We start from the raw sequence: 17,123 nt of genomic DNA, 5'->3' as shown, positions 1-17,123 counted from the left end.
ATCCACTGTGAGACACCAATGTGTCCCTGGGCAAGACACTTAACCCCTAATTGCTCCAGAGGCGTGCGACCTCTGACATATATAGCAATTGTAAGTCGCTTTGGATAAAAGCGTCAGCTAAATGAATAAATGTAAATGTAAAAGACAGTGCCAGTGTTTTTATTAGTTCAAAATCCTTGATGAAGACCTTGAGATCAGACTCTGATCCCTGGATCATGACAGTCCCATTTTGAGATAAGTTTTGAAATCTTGTTTCATCATTTTTTTCAGCATCTTCAAATGCTAAGATCTGTCTGCCTTTACAAATGCCTCTTTTCTTGGTGAAGGTGAGATGTTGACAGAAGGCATTGTGCCACAAAGGGCTGTGTTCGGTGTAAAAGAGCAGGTTGTTCATGGCACTGTGGTCCTGTAGTTCAGCGAACAGTGTGTCAGGGCTCTCCTTCATCTGCTTGTGTCTGAGCATCTGCCTGGAGTGCTCAGAGCTCTTCTGAGGGTAGATGAAGGGGCGGGGCCAAGATGATGCACCGGCCATCATTGATTTAGAATATCAACAACCAACTGAAATAACTGCCACTGTTTGATTTGTTTTGTCCCTCACCTCTCAGCGAAGATACCAAATTGGCAAAAATTAGCAAACAAGCCAAAAATGGGAAAAAAAATGATTTTCACTGGTCTCTTTAAAATTCCAGTTGTCCAAAATGTCCAAAAATGTTTTTCTGTGCTGTTCTTTCTAACAGAAATTAGGCAAAAGTCAAAAGAGAGATAAATAGCACTGTCTATTTAAAATATCTTTAACTCTCTTTTCCTGTTACTTTTCTTGTAGTAGTTGTTGTTTGTTGCTTGATGTTATCCTTTCCAACATGTATATCCTCTTCTGCTGAGGGTTATCCTGTGATCAGCTTCTCTTGAACTTTTCTTCAGATTCAGGTGTGACAGTTTAAAAAAAAAAAACTGTCCAGATTCAAAAAATCTTTGTTTAGATGTTGTTGTATGTTGAATCCTCTATTTTCTTTAGCTTTGTTGGCAAATAAATCTTATTTTTCTTGCTATTTATCTGGACCTCATCTCAAGTGTGACCATCTCTCATGGAATTTTGTCTCACTCTCTCTGCATGTCTCACTCCTTTCCTATCTGACTCACTGCCTGTCTGACTCCCTGCTTGTCTGTCTCTTTCTCTGTCTCTCTTTCTCTCTTTCTGCCGGATTCAGACCGTATCTGAATCTGAAGAAAGCACCTGAGCCGCACGACGACAACGCAGCCCTGAAGTGTCACTAGTCTCTCCCTTGTGAAGGCCTCCTTCCCTTTACCTCTGTACAGATAAAACGTTGTCGGGATAATTCCTGATCATGTGGCTAAAATTCTGTATTTTTCAAGTCTTGTACCTTGGAACCTATTTCATGGTTTGTGTTATCAAGCCACCGGGCACTGTTCTGTGCGAATGAGCGGCCAGATTGCCATAAGGGTTTTCTGTTAGAACGGTGTCGTGTTAGCGGCCCCTAAGTTAATAACTAATGATCGTTGCGACGAAGTGAATCAATCAAAACTAACTTTAGCTGGACAATAACTTTATTCTAGAGCTGCTGTAAAGCCTAAACAATCTCTGTTACTGTAATCTCCTTTTATCACTGTAAAGCTGCTTTGAAACAATCTATATTGTTAAAAGCTCTATATAAATGAAGGTGCCTTGACTTTCTCTGTTGAGCACATGGCTGGTTTCGTCGTGTGTTACAGGCTGTTTGTGTCATATAAACTCGGTGGTAGATAAATGACCTGAGCAATTAAGATGTTGAAATGCGAGTTGAAACCCAGTGAGATTGTAGCGGCGGCGGGTCGTTCCCACAGCTCTCTCTCTCAGCTCGCTCGTCCTGCTGTCGACATGCGGCGAGTTACGGCTCTCAGGAGGGCAGAGGAGGCTCTGCGTGACGATGATGATGTGTGTGTTTGAGGATATTAAACTCTTATCAGTCTAATGGAGAACAGGCGTGTGTTTGGCCTGCAGGAAGGGCTGAGAACATGAGTGTGAGAACCTGCTTCCAGCTTCACCATCACCATCATCACAGCCTGTCATTTCCAGCGTGTCCTGCGGAGCGGATCCGCACTCAACACCACGGTACCGTCTCTCCGCTGGTGCTCTCGCCACTAATTACTCTCATTTAGCTTAAATTAAATGTAATTGAGAATTTGAGTGTGGCAGTAAATCTCTGCTGTGCTGTTACCCAGAGTTCTCGGTTCAGAGGCAACCACAGGCTGCGTGAGTCATGATGTCACCAGACGTTAGTCAGGTGGTGTGAGAATCTCCTCAGGAGCTTGAGAGACAAACACACACGCTCACATGAGAAACTATAACACACTATATTTAGCATAAAGACAGATAAAGTTCAGCCGAAAATCCGAAAATCCTCATTCTGTCATCATTCACTCCCCCTTATATCGTTCAAACTTTCTGCAAAACACAAAAGAAGATATTTTGATGAAAGTCGATGGGGTCCAATGTTGTTCAGTTCCCAACATTTTTCAAAATATCAGAAGAAAGAAAGTCTTGTACGACATGATGGAGAGTAAATGACAGAATGATGATTTCTTGGTCAACTATCACTTTTTACAAGATAATATCATAGCACACTTTATACACACTAATGAAGCATACATGTCCTGATGTGTGTAGTGTGTCGTCCTGCCATGTGTCGCTGTGAATGTGATCGATCTCTGTCGCCATAGAAACGGCTGAGTGATGCGTGTTGATGGAGTCTTTCAGAGAAGATGTTTATGAACACTGGTGAGAAACATCAGATCTCCTCGAGCGCACATCTGGAGGCGTTTAGGAACGCAGGCCGTGTTTAAAGCAGCAGCGCAGCGGGCCAGAGCAAATAAACACATCACATCACTGCTGATGTCACACACACACACACACATACTCTCACACACATGCACACACATGCGCACTCACTTACACAGGCGCACTCACACATGCACACACACACAGCTACTATAGCTACTATATTACACAGATCTGTGTGTGCATGTGAGAGAGTGTTTGTGTGTGTGTGTGTGTGTGTGTGTGTGTGTGTGTGTGTGTGTGTGTGTGTGTGTGTGTGTGTGTGTGTGTGTGTGTGTGTGTGTGTGTGTGTGTGTGCGTGTGCTGCTGCAGCATTGATCACACCTCACACTCTCAACTCTCTCTCAATTCAATTCAGAAAGCTTTATTGGCATGACAAAAACATTCATTTTTTATTGCCTAAGCATTAAAACAATATAGAGTAAAGCCTATGTAGAGAAAATAATAATTAAACTAAATAAAAAAAGACAATATTATATATACACATGGCTAGATACAGCAAAAAATAAATATATAGCAAAAAAATAAAAGAAAGAAAGAATTATAATAATAAATAAAAGATTATAATACAGAAATCATGTAACAACTGAACTCTGTCTCTTGGTTTCTCTCTCAGGCGGGCGTTGAATCTGGGCGTGCTGCGTGACCCGGGTTCAGAGGTCGAGGACCGTCAGTATCAGATTGACCTCCAGTGCATCAACATGGGCACGGCTCACTGGGACGACCTGCAGCCGGAGCGCGAGGGACCGAATGGCGGCTCTCCTGCAGACGCTGAGCGCAGCTCCCAGAATCCCGCACTGGAGTGGAACATGGCCAGCAGGTGAGCCACATAACAGAGTGCTGAACTCTGGGTAGATTCTGACGGGGTGTTAAGGGCGACCGCAGCTGATGAAGGTTCAGGACGATGAGCTCATACAGATGAAGAGACACATTGAGACGTGTTTACTGGCGCGAGGTCGGGCAACCTGTCACTCCCAGGAGATCCACCAATAGCAAACCACAACCATCCACCCATCCAATCAATTCCCCTCAGACAAAATCTGTCTGACTACATCATGCATTGTGGTCATGTCTAGGTGCAGGTCCTCCATCATCTGATCTGGATACGGGCCGGATCCGGCTCACTACATCATGAGTTGTGGTCGTGTCTAGGCGCAGGTCCACCATCTGATCTGATCTGAATACGGCCCGGACCCGGCTTACTATATCATGTGTTGTGGTTGTGTCTAGGCGCAGGTCCACCATCTGATCTGGATCCGGCCCGGATCCGGCTTTCTACATCATGAGTTGTGGTTGTGTCTAGGCGCAGGTCCACCATCTGATCTGGATCCGGCCCGGATCCGGCTTACTACATCATGAGTTGTGGTTGTGTCTAGGCGCAGGTCCACCATCTGATCTGATCTGAATACGGCCCGGACCCGGCTTACTATATCATGTGTTGTGGTTGTGTCTAGGCGCAGGTCCTCCATCTGATCTGGATCCGGCCCGGATCCGGCTTTCTACATCATGAGTTGTGGTTGTGTCTAGGCGCAGGTCCACCATCTGATCTGGATCCAGCCCGGATCCGGCTTACTACATCATGAGTTGTGGTTGTGTCTAGGCGCAGATCCATCATCTGATCTGGATACGGCCCGGATCCGGCTCACTAAATCATGAGTTGTGGTCGTGTCTAGGCGCAGGTCCACCATCTGATCTGATCTGATTACGGCCCGGACCCGGCTTACTACATCATATGATGTAGTAAGCCGGATCCGGGCCGGATCCAGATCAGATGGTGGACCTGCGCCTAGACACAACCACAACTCATGATGTAGAAAGCCTGATCCGGGCCGGATTCAGATCAGATGGTGGCCCTGCGCCTAGACACAACCACAACTCATGATGTAGTAAGCCGGATCCGGGCCGGATCCAGATCAGATGGTGGACCTGCGCCTAGACACAACCACAACTCATGATGTAGAAAGCCTGATCCGGGCCGGATTCAGATCAGATGGAGGACCTGCGACTAGACACAACCACAACACGAGTTGTGGTTGTGTCTAGGCGCAGGTCCACCATCTGATCTGGATCCGGCCCGGATCCGGCTTACTACATCATAAGTTGTGGTTGTGTCTAGGCACAGGTCCTCCATCTGGTGGTGACTGCCATTCTACACTGCCATGTAGCGAGTACATCAGGTGTTATAGGAAGTGTTCCCGGTTCCGGCTGACCTAATCTATGCAGCCTAACAATCATTTAACTGGTTTGAATAATAGAAATGTATAATGTTCTATGTGTATACCAGGTTAAAGAGAAATGTTTTTATTCTAGATTTAAACTGACAGAGTGTGTCTGCTTCTCGAACAATGTTAGGAAGATTGTTCCAGAGTTTTGGTGTTAAATGGGAAAAGGATCTACCGCCAGCAGTTGATTTTGAAATTCTAGGTATTCTTGTACAGCAGCCGAAAGATTACATGATCTCCTGATAGGAAGTAGAATATGTCTACTAGTCATCAGCGTTAGTCTTGGACGGGTGGTTTTCAGCACAGGTCATGTGATCTCTCTGGCACCTGTTCAGGTAACAGGATCCTTTCTCGACTCTTCAGCAGAAACGCTCCAATCGTGTGCCGGCAGTAATCCTAGAGTTCCCTGCGTCTAATCCACTGACCACCATAAATATTAGAGGCTTCGCTGTTTGATTGTTTTAATAGTAGCAGATGTGGCACCTTATAAAGCGCCGCATGTTTTTTTTACTGCCCACAAATGTTCTCAGAGATCTGATCAGAGTTCATGTGTGGGAGCTGGAGCGTGGGAGCCTTGATTGTGTGTGTGTGTGTGTGTGTGTGTGTGTGTGTGTGTGTTTGTGTTTGTGTGTGTGTGTGTGTGTGTGTGTGTGTGTGTGTGTGTGTGTGTGTGTGTGTGTGTGTGTGTGTGTGTGTGTGTGTGTGTGTGTGTGTGTGTGTGTGTGTGTGTGTGTGTGTGTGTTTGTACCAAATTTGTACCCAGAAGTGAGCTAAACCTTTTGGTGATGTAAAAATCATAAAAATAAAGTAAATAGTTTTTATAATTGTAAAAATACAGAAAGTTTTCTGTCAGGGTTACAATATTAATAACTAGCTGCTTATAGAAACAACAGAAGTATGTTTAATGTGTGGGTTGAGTGTGTTCTCTGATAAAAAAACATTAATGATGTTGATTCATGTTTCGAGTTTGTAATACATCCTCCTTTGAGTTTGTTTATGAGATGTTTTTGAAGGTTTGATGAAGGTTCAGTGCTGTGAGACTCGCAGGCGATTATAGAGACACTGAATATGTGTGTGTGTGTTTGCAGTATCCGCCGGCAGCAGGAGAAGCGAGTGATCCTGTCGCCGATCATCACGGATTTCTCAGTGCGAATCACAGCAGCTCCAGCTGTAATTTACCGGAAGCCTGTGGATCACGGCCCAGCGGAGGTACGTGTGTGTGTGTGAGTTTGTCACTGGTGTGAGTGTGTTTGAGTGACAGTGTGTTTTGAGTGTGTATGTGTCTGTGTGTGTGTGGGATGATCCAGTGATGCACAAACACACACTTCGCTCTGTCCTCCATCAGATGGAAATGTGTGTGTGTGTGTGTGTCCAGGAAGCTGCAGGAGTGTTTTGGGAATGTTTGAGCTGCTGCTCAAGCAAGACAAAAAGTTTTTCGGCTTTTGCACAGTAATGCTTCGGCCGTGTGTTTGTTTGCTTCAGTGAAGTTCCATATTTGACCTTAAATACTGAAAAACACTAAACAAACAGCCACTGAATTCACTTTAATCAAACCTGGAAAGAGAAGCGGATGAGCATCAGGACAATTATTCAGTGTCTGCAGCTTTAAAAGCTTTAAGTTTGTTAGCAGACATCAGATGCCTGTTTAATTCATGCAGGAAGACTTACGCATGTCAGGTTTAGTGTTATGGTTAGCGTTAGCCGCTTTACAATTATCATAGCCTTCATATTCAGTGATATTATTGATCTGACTGCACTGACACTATCAGATGAGAACAGAACTTGATCTGAATAATGACTCTCTCTTCTTCTGTAGAGCTGCTTCACTCCTGAATCTAAGTTTGTCTCATATTTGATGAAGATTCATCATTGATTCCTCCCCTCCCCCCCTCCCCCTCTCTCCCCCCTCCCCCCTCTCTCTCTCTCTCTCTCTCTCTCTCTCTCTCTCTGCAGGAGGTGGTGGTGTGTGGCCACAGTCTGGAGATGAACATCACATCCAGTCTGGATCTGTTTCTCAGCGCGTCTCAGGTTCAGTTACTGCAGCAGCTCCTGCAGGCCAACGTGGGGCAGACAACCTGCAACCCGACCACTGTAGACGTATGGGAACGCACACGCACGCACACACACACACACACGCACACACACACACACACACACACACTCACTCACACACACACAGTCACACAGGTTTTTCTGTCTGTCTAGTGTGAGTGAGTGTCTTGAGGTACTGATGTATGTCTGGTCTCTCCTCTTCCCATCATGCTCTAGTGTTTACAGAGGAGTGAGACTCGGCGCCTCAATAAAAGCCTCTCTCACACACTCTAATGGAACGGCATGTAAAAATATTTACGGCAGCGGCTTGTGTGAGGATGGAGGTCGTGTGCGTGTGTGTGTGTCTGTTTCTCTCTCTCTCGCTCTTTCTCTCTCTCTCTCTCTCTCTCTCTCTCTCTGTATCTCTCTCTCTCTCTCTCTCTCTCTCTCTCTCTCTCTCTCTGTATCGATCTCTCTGTCTCTCTCTCTGCCTGATGTGCAGCTAAGAGCATCTGATCTCGGAGTGCCGTTGACATGCTAGCGCTCAAACACACACACATCCTGCTGAATAAACAACACTCGCTCATCACATAAACACACACTGAACGCTGATAGAGCGACACACACATTGGTGTAGCGTCTGGGAAACACGCGTCGTCTGGTTTCTCGTGTCGAATGTTTCTCGGGTGTGTATGGAGGTGAGATGCATCTGGATCTGATTGTGGGAGTGATGTTGGGCTGAATCATCTCTGCCTCCCTACAGATCCAGAGCGTCATTACCCAGAGTTCACCTGGGTTCAGGACATGATGTTTAACAGCCTTGTGTGTGTGTGTCTATGTGTGTGTGTGTTTAATCCACGTCAGAGCGCCCTCCAGTGGCCACATACTCCGTTCTCTCAGTGTTCAGAGCGACAGAGTCCCTGTCGTGTGTCTGAAGAGAGTCTGGCTAAGAGCCTGAATAAAACACATCTGTGTTAATAAAAGACACACACCTGAGGAAGACGACACACACCTGAGGAAGATGACACACACACCTGAGGAAGACGAAACTCACCTAAGGAAGACAACACACACCTGATGAAGACTACACACACCTGATGAAGACGAAACACACCTAATGAAGACGACACACACCTGATGATGATGACACACACCTGAGGAAGACAACACACACCTGATGAAGACTACACACACCTGATAAAGATGAAACACACCTGATGAAGACGACACACACCTGAGGAAAGACGACACACACCTGATGAAGACGACACACACCTGATGAAGATGACACACACCTGATGAAGACGAAACACATCTGATGAAGACGACACACACCTGAGGAAGACGACACACACCTGATGACGATGACACACACCTGATGAAGATGACACACACCTGATGAAGACGACACCCACCTGATGAAGACGACACACACCTGATGAAGACGACACACACCTGATGAAGACGACACACACCTGATGAAGACAACGCACACCTGAGAAAGACTACGCACACCTGAGGAAGACTAAACACACCTGAGGAAGACAAAACACACCTGATGAATACAACACACACCTGATGAAGATGACAAACACCTGATGAAGACAACACACACCTGATGAAGACAACACACACCTGATGAAGACTACACACACCTGATGAAGACGACACACACCTGATGAAGACGACACACACCTGATGAAGACGACACACACCTGATGAAGACGACACACACCTGAGGAAGACGACACACACCTGAGGAAGACGACACACCTGAGGAAGATGAAACACACCTGAGGAAGACAACACACACCTGATGAAGACGACACACACCTGATGAAGACTACACACACCTGATGAAGACTACACACACCTGATGAAGATGACACACACCTGATAAAGACGAAACACACCTGATGAAGACGACACACACCTGATGAAGACTACACACACCTGATGAAGACTACACACACCTGATGAAGATGACACACACCTGATAAAGACGAAACACACCTGATGAAGACGACACACACCTGATGAAGATGACACACACCTGATGAAGACGACACACACACCTGAGGAAGATGACACACACCTGATGAAGATGACCCACACCTGAGGAAGACAAAACACACCTGAGGAAGTCTACACACACCTAATGAAGACGACACACACACCTGAGGAAGATGACACACACCTGATGAAAACGAAACACACCTGATGAAGATGACACACACACCTGAGGAAGACAAAACACACCTGATGAAGATGACACACACACCTGATGAAAATGACACACACACCTGATGAAGACGACACACACCTGATCCCTCGCTCTGCTCCTGATGTGGATCACAGGCGAGTTCTGTTCTGATCCGGCAGTCGTGTTACTCGTGTAATGCAGAAACTTCCTGATTCCGCATGGGTTCATCCGAGGTCGTGGAACTGCTGATGCTCAGGCTGGTGTTCTCCAGGGGTCAGACGTTACGCGGCTCTGACCTCTGACCCCTCTCGCTTACACGAGCCGGGAAGGTCACGTGTGTTTTCTTTCTCTCGCCTGCGTTTGGCTGCTAATCATCTGCGGAGTCAGAGTTTCTCTGCGGCTAATCTCAAATATTTGTGCGCTCTCAGGGTTGGTGTTTTTAGCCTTCCAGTCTGTGTTATGAAACCCGATCGTTCTCTTTTCTCCCGGCGCTCGCTGACCCTCGTACCAGAATCAACTGATAATTGACAGCCAGTCAAAACAGTTCACCTGAATCCAGTGGCGTGGCACATTCCCCGATCCACTTCAGAAACCGGATCTGTTTGAGATCAGTAGCAGCTGAGGCGTTTGCTCATAACGCTTTGGCAAAATTGGCGTGAAACCCCAGATAAAATCATCAGGCGCAGAATTACATTGAAGAGAAACAAAATCCGGCTGAAAGTTGGGCCGTCTGACCCGCGGCTCTGGTTTCAGCTCAGGTGCCCGAGGGCAAACGGGGAACGCATGTTAACTCAGGCCGGGTCGAGGAGAGAAAACACGGCCTCCACCTGTATAAGCAGTACCACAGGTTTAGAATAACAGGTGAGAGGAGCGAGTTCAGCTGCACACGGATCTCCACCGGATGAAGACCTTCAGACGGATGATTTCAGGAAACGCCCACTTGTTTGATTTTTAAATATTTTGGCTAATTTGATTATGCTTTCAGCTACCAAGGAGAGTACTATACTTTGTGTATTTATACATTTTTATTTTATTTTATTTCTATATTGTATATTTTAGTTATTTTTATTTGCATATTTTATTTTATATTTATTTTATATTTGCAATTATTTTATTTTTTTTATTATTTTTTTTATTTAGTTTTTCCCCATTTAAAAATAAATAATTCTATTTTATTTTATACTTTTAAAATGTAATCATCTTTATTTTATTTTAACGCTAAGCTCATGACATCTATTCCCAATGAATGTATCTTGTCAGTCTAGTTTTCATTAACATTCCCTCCATCTTTGTTAGTTTTAGTTTAGCTGTTTTTTTCTAGTTTGAGTTTATTTGGTGGTTTATTTTTTATTTTATTTTTAGTGTTTTAGGTCTGACGTTAAGTCATGAAAATGTATTTGTTATATTCTTTTCTTATTTGATTTCATTTGTCTTTTTTGATTTGTTTGCATGCACAGAAGAGGCTCAGAAAGGCCTGATGGTCGTTGTGTCCTCGTTCTGGCGGCCGCTGGTGCCGATGGGAATGTGTTTCACTGGTAACGCAGTGTTTTGTTGTGTGGTTTTCGAGCGAGCTGCAGATGAAATGAGTTGGGCTGGTCCCTCGTCCGGTCGGTCTCGCTGTAAACAGTGTCTGCCAGCGGCTCTATGCCTCAGTGGACGGGGATTAACTCTAGCGCTGGACTGCGGTCTCAGAGAGACACCTGGAGCACGTCTCCTCTTCACCTCTCGCTCACCCTGAGCTCCTCACAGGCTGTTTGTCCTCGCAGTAACCAAAGCAAGCCTCACCGGGGCCGAGAGGGACGTTATGACCTCACGAGACGCGTGTGTTTGAGGCCCGAGGGACGTCATGACCTCATGTGTGTGTGTGTGAGGCCCACCTCACCGAGGTCACATGCTGTTGGTGAAGCGCCTTTAAACTCTTTCTTCTGTGGAAGACAAAAGTAGATGTTCAGCAGAATGTACACGCTGCACTTTTACAGGCCATTAAGGTCCAGTGTAACACTGATAACAAACCCAAGTTTATGTCACGCAGCTCTCAAATCTAAAAATATAATCTCCTGTGATCCACAGGTTTGGAATGACATGAGGGCGAGTAAATGATGAGATAATGTCCTTTAATATGGTGTATGAATATCTTACAGTGATTGAAATGAATTTAGTTTTCAAAAACCTTCGACACGCTGGAATGATTGTGAGTTTGACGTGCATTTGCATGATGTTGAGCTGATTTGTTCTGTCAGTAGTCTGTTACCTGCTGCTGACCCCTGACCCCTGACCTCTGACCCCTGGAGTGCACCATGTGGAAGGCTTGTTCATTCTCAGCTCATTGAACATGAATGCTGGGTAAATGATGCCGGATTCCCAGTGGTTTTGCCTGCAGAACCGGCACCAGTGACTCATCGGTCTCGGATCCAAAGATGATTTTTCTTTACTGGGGCGTGTTTTTCAGGGTCCCTAATGTGTGTGTGCTCCTGCAGTCCTGATGTGTGTGTGCTCCCGCAGTCCTGATGTGTGTGTGCTCCTGCAGTCCTGATTTGTGTGTGCTCCTGCAGTCCTGATGTGTGTGTGCTCCTGCAGTCCTGATGTGTGTGTGCTCCTGCAGTCGTGATGTGTGTGTGCTCTGCTCCTGCAGTCCTGATGTGTGTGTGCTCCTGCAGTCCTGATGTGTGTGTGCTCCTGCAGTCCTGATGTGTGTGTGCTCCTGCAGTCCTGATGTGTGTGTGCTCCTGCAGTCGTGATGTGTGTGTGCTCCTGCAGTCCTGATGTGTGTGTGCTCCTGCAGTCCTGTTGTGTGTGTGCTCCTGCAGTCGTGATGTGTGTGTGCTCCTCAGTGAGTTATGCTGCAGAACTAACCCGCTGAGACCCGCCCGTGTTGGTCCTGTGGTTGAGCTGTCGCTGTGAGCTCGGCGCTCTGGGCTTTGATGCGAGTCTTTGAGCGAATGCGACTACGTTCCTCCCCGAACACTGAAGCCGCGGCGCTCTAAACGCTCACTTTAAACACTTTTGTTTTCTTCAAAGGGAGTCTCAGATTTGAGGAGAACATTTTCTGGCACTGAGCTCTGAACACATGAGCATCAGTGTAGTTTCTGAACTGAATCTGACCCTGTGTGTGTGTGTGTGTGTGTGTGTGTGTGTGTGTGTGTGTGTGTGTCACTGAACACGTCACATTTACATGCCATACATCCAGCGAAGCCCCACCCACTGCAGTGCCTCAGATATTTTGAGCTTGTTTGTTATTTTTTAATTGTTGGTTTGTTTGCTTATGATTACTGTGGCCAGTTGCATTAAACTACTTAGACTTTTCTTACAATTTAGAGGTCAGAAATCACTTTTGCAGTTAAAAACAAGAGATGCAGGTCAGTGAAACAAAAAAGAGCAAAAAATATACTTTTTTAAAAGTTTTTTAAAACTTGAGTGCTGTGTTTCTAGAATGGCGTGTCATGAACGAGAAACAAGACCTAAAACACGTTCTAGTGCATGTTTGGATAAAATAACATGTTCAGTGTGAACATCTACAGTTTTTCTTTAGAACTGGTCATAATTTTTTTTTAACAGAAAAATGTTGCTTGGCCTAATTTGAATATGAAAACTAAGACTGCTAGTTGGTCTCTGACTAGTTCTCAAATTCATCATGAAATGGAAGTTGCGCTGGTCTTTTCTTTATTGTGCCTTATATCAGAGTGATACGCTTCTGGAACAAGAACAAATGTAGGAGAAGAGAAGAGATTCTGCAAGAGATAGTTATTCTGATTCAAGATTACCAGGAACATGAATTTAACACAATAATGATAAATAATCATTTAGAATAAATACAGCAGTATTCTATTAAAAAACATTGATTTCATGGTTACTTTAACACATTCTGTGCATATGCAGATGAATAAGTTCAGATTGTGATATCACCTGTGTGTGTGTGTTCAGGTGTGTGGCCGTACTCCACAGGTCGCTGCGTTCTCAGGCTCGGTGGAGAGTGTGTGTGGCAGCAGCGCCCCCTGTGGTCAGGACAGCGGCTTCGGCAGCGACAGCGCCCGCCTGCGGATGGTTCAGATGGAGCGTCAGAGCGGCGCGGGTCAGTACCGGCTCGCCCGGCCCTCGCAGCAGCCCAGCATCACCAAGAACCTCCGCTTCGTCCCATTCGACGTATTCCTCACCGCCGGCCGTATCTCTCTGATGACGTATGCGACGCTGCCCGCGGCTGACCCTCCCGCAGCTAATCCTCCTGCTGCTAACACTCCCACGGCTAACATTCCCACGGCTAACACTTCCACGGCTAACACTCCCGCTGCTAACGCTCTCGTGGCTAACGTGCCGGAGGACGAGACGACCCGTGACTGCAGCCTGTCCTCGCTGACGGCCGACGACCTGCTGAACGCTAACGGTAACGCTAGCGCTGCCGGCGGGTGGCCAGGGCTCCTGGGCGTTCCGGCTCCGGGCCGCTCGTCTGCGCGTCAGGCTCTGGGAGTGACGGTGGTGAGGCAGCCGGGCCGGAGAGGAGCCCGAGACTCACGCCTGCAGCCGCTGCTGTTCCTGCAGCTCAACCAGCCCTCCGTCCTGCTGCACACACACACACACACACAGCGGCTGGAGCTCTCGCTGTTCGACCTCATGCTCAAGGGGGCCGCCAACGACTACAGGAGTCTCGGTGAGTGAGACACACACACACAAACACACACTCACACACACACTCGTCACCTTTATTTATATAGCGCTTTTTATAAAGCAGTTTGTTTCCAGAAGAAAATAGTGTCACAGTCCAGCTTAAGTAAGTTCAGTGATGCTTCATTTTTTTCATAAAGTTATTAATTTGGTTAATTTATATATATAGCTGCTCTGGAGAAAACTGTGATGTCAACGTCCAGCTCAGTTCAGTTCTCATATAATGGTGTCGATGCAGGAGATCAATAATATTGTTGGATATTAAATGTCCCCAACTAAGCAGCCAAAAGACAAAGGCGACAGTGAAGGAACCGAAACTCCACCAGTGCAGAATGGAGAAACCAGACTCAGTTCTCAGTCTCAGACTCAGTCTCAGTTCTCCTCCGGCCAATGAACCAACAGTGTATGATTATGATTCAGGCAACATTACAGGTCAGAGGTCAGATTGATTCGGAATATTATCCAGTTCATCTGGTTTAATATCGGAGTCACGCCAGAATAGGGATGAGTTTGTTGAGGATCAGTGCCGATGCTGTCGTGTCGATGAGGCCTTCACAGGGAGAGTCTAGTGGACACAATCTCTGCTGACACTTCAGGGATGCGTTGTGGCCGTGTCCAGGCGCAGGTCCTCCATCTGATAGTTTTGATTGATTGATTGATTGATTAATTTCCGTTGCAAAGATCATTTTCTTTTTTTCTTTATCTCTGCGCAAGCATTAAAAATGCAAACCTGTGAAAACGCTGACGGCGTGCACATGTGTATTACGTGTTTAGTCTATAGGTATGTGTGTTTGAATATGTATGTGCACAGGTGTGTAGTCTTTCTTTACAAATTGACCTCAACAAATTACTTTTCTGGCCTTAAAAATGTATATAACAGAATTATTTATCGTTTCCGCGTAGCCATATGAACCAGAACTCTTTCGACAACGTTTTATCAGTACAGAGGTAAAGGGAAGGAGGCCTTCACAGTGGAGAGACTAGTGACACTTCAGGATGCGTTGTCGTCGTTTCCAGGCGCAGGTCCTGTGTGTGTGTGTGTGTGTGTGTGTGTGTGTGTGTGTGTGTGTGTGTGTGTGTGTGTGTGTGTGTGTGTGTGTGTGTGTGTGTGTCCAGGTGCAGGTCCTTCATCAGATCTGGATCCGGCCAGAATTTTGAGATCGCAATAGACGTGATGGACTATAATGTGTTAAGACAGAGTTTTTGGAGAGGTTCACGTCAGGGTACGTGCGTTACACACAGCCTACGACGTAGCTAAGACAGAAAAGGTAGATTCGAGATCGGCCTGTAATTGACTAATTCTGTAGTAAATGTCAAAGATGAATAAAATATATTAAGAAGAAGATCTATGACCTCTGCAAGCATTTCAATAATCTACACACACACACACACACACACACACACACACACACACACACACACACACACACACACACACACTCAATCTCCCTCTCTCTCTCTCTCTCTCCATCTGTCTCTCACACACACACTCCATCTCTCTCTTTCTCTCTTTCTCTCACTCACACACACACTCAATCTCCCTCTCTCTCTCTCTCTCTCTCTCTCTCTCTCTCTCTCTCTCTCTCTCTCTCTCTCTCTCCATCTGTCTCTCACACACACACTCCATCTCTCTCTCTCTCTCTCTCTCTCTCTCTCTCAGACGCAGGGAAGTCTCTCCCCGAGGCCTTGGACTACAGTGTGTTCTGGCTGCAGACGGTGGCAGGAGAAGCTGATGGTCGCACAGGAATCCCTCCTCCACTCCTGTCTGTGGTCATCAGAGACTTCCTGAGCGGACCAGGTGAGTTCAGACGGGAGAGTGTGTGTGTGTGTGTGTCTCTGAGCGGACCAGGTGAGTTCAGACGGGAGAGTGTGTGTCTGAGCGGACCAGGTGAGTACAGACGGGAGAGTGTGTGTGTGTGTGTGTGTGTCTCTGAGCGGACCAGGTGAGTTCAGACGGGAGAGTGTGTGTGTGTGTCTGAGCGGACCAGGTGAGTACAGATGGGAGAGTGTGTGTGTGTGTGTCTGAGCGGACCAGGTGAGTTCAGACGGGAGAGAGTGTGTGTGTGTGTGTGTGTGTGTGTGTCTGAGCGGACCAGGTGAGTTCAGACGGGAGAGTGTGTGTGTGTGTGTCTGAGCGGACCAGGTGAGTTCAGACGGGAGAGTGTGTGTGTGTGTGTGTGTGTCTGAGCGGACCAGGTGAGTTCAGACGGGAGAGTGTGTGTGTGTGTGTGTTTGAGCGGACCAGGTGAGTTCAGACGGGAGAGTGTGTGTGTGTGTGTGTGTGTGTGTGTGTGTGTGTGTGTCTGAGCGGACCAGGTGAGTTCAGACGGGAGAGTGTGTGTGTGTGTGTGTGTGTCTGAGCGGACCAGGTGAGTTCAGACGGGAGAGTGTGTGTGTGTGTGTGTTTGTCTGAGCGGACCAGGTGAGTTCAGACGGGAGAGTGTGTGTGTGTGTGTGTGTGTGTGTCTGAGCGGACCAGGTGAGTTCAGACGGGAGAGTGTGTGTGTGTGTGTGTGTCTGAGCGGACCAGGTGAGTTCAGACGGGAGAGTGTGTGTGTGTGTGTGTTTGAGCGGACCAGGTGAGTTCAGACGGGAGAGTGTGTGTGTGTGTGTGTGTGTGTGTGTGTGTGTGTGTGTCTGAGCGGACCAGGTGAGTTCAGACGGGAGAGTGTGTGTGTGTGTGTGTGTGTCTGAGCGGACCAGGTGAGTTCAGACGGGAGAGTGTGTGTGTGTGTGTGTGTGTGTCTGAGCGGACCAGGTGAGTTCAGACGGGAGAGTGTGTGTGTGTGTGTGTGTCTGAGCGGACCAGGTGAGTTCAGACGGGAGAGTGTGTGTGTGTGTGTGTGTTTGAGCGGACCAGGTGAGTTCAGACGGGAGAGTGTGTGTGTGTGTGTGTGTGTGTCTGAGCGGACCAGGTGAGTTCAGACGGGAGAGTGTGTGTGTGTGTGTGTGTCTGAGCGGACCAGGTGAGTTCAGACGGGAGAGTGTGTGTGTGTGTGTGTGTGTGTGTGTGTGTCTGAGCGGACCAGGTGAGTTCAGACGGGAGAGTGTGTGTGTGTGTGTGTTTGAGCGGACCAGGTGAGTTCAGACGGGAGAGTGTGTGTGTGTGTGTGTGTCTGAGCGGACCAGGTGAGTTCAGACGGGAGAGTGTGTGTGTGTGTGTGTGTTTGAGCGG

General features: G+C 46.9%; 1 protein-coding gene across 1 annotated transcript in view; it reads left to right on the top strand.

Moving 5' to 3' along the window:
• Positions 1 to 17,123, top strand: part of vps13b (vacuolar protein sorting 13 homolog B) — a 220,879-nt gene that overhangs the window by 162,459 nt on the left and 41,297 nt on the right. The window contains exons 28-32 of the mRNA XM_077246996.1: positions 3,453 to 3,656; positions 6,147 to 6,267; positions 7,012 to 7,155; positions 13,214 to 13,934; positions 15,609 to 15,746. Coding sequence (XP_077103111.1) covers positions 3,453 to 3,656; positions 6,147 to 6,267; positions 7,012 to 7,155; positions 13,214 to 13,934; positions 15,609 to 15,746 — 1,328 coding nt within the window. The remainder of the gene's footprint in view (positions 1 to 3,452; positions 3,657 to 6,146; positions 6,268 to 7,011; positions 7,156 to 13,213; positions 13,935 to 15,608; positions 15,747 to 17,123) is intronic.

The sequence above is a fragment of the Siphateles boraxobius genome, unplaced genomic scaffold (assembly GCF_051911475.1).
Source record: "Siphateles boraxobius isolate OS27281-9 unplaced genomic scaffold, OSU_SipBor_1 293, whole genome shotgun sequence".
In the NCBI taxonomy this organism is placed as follows: Eukaryota; Metazoa; Chordata; class Actinopteri; order Cypriniformes; family Leuciscidae; genus Siphateles; species Siphateles boraxobius.
Note: the sequence above shows the minus strand (reverse complement) of the source record. Positions and strands in the feature narration are given on the sequence as shown.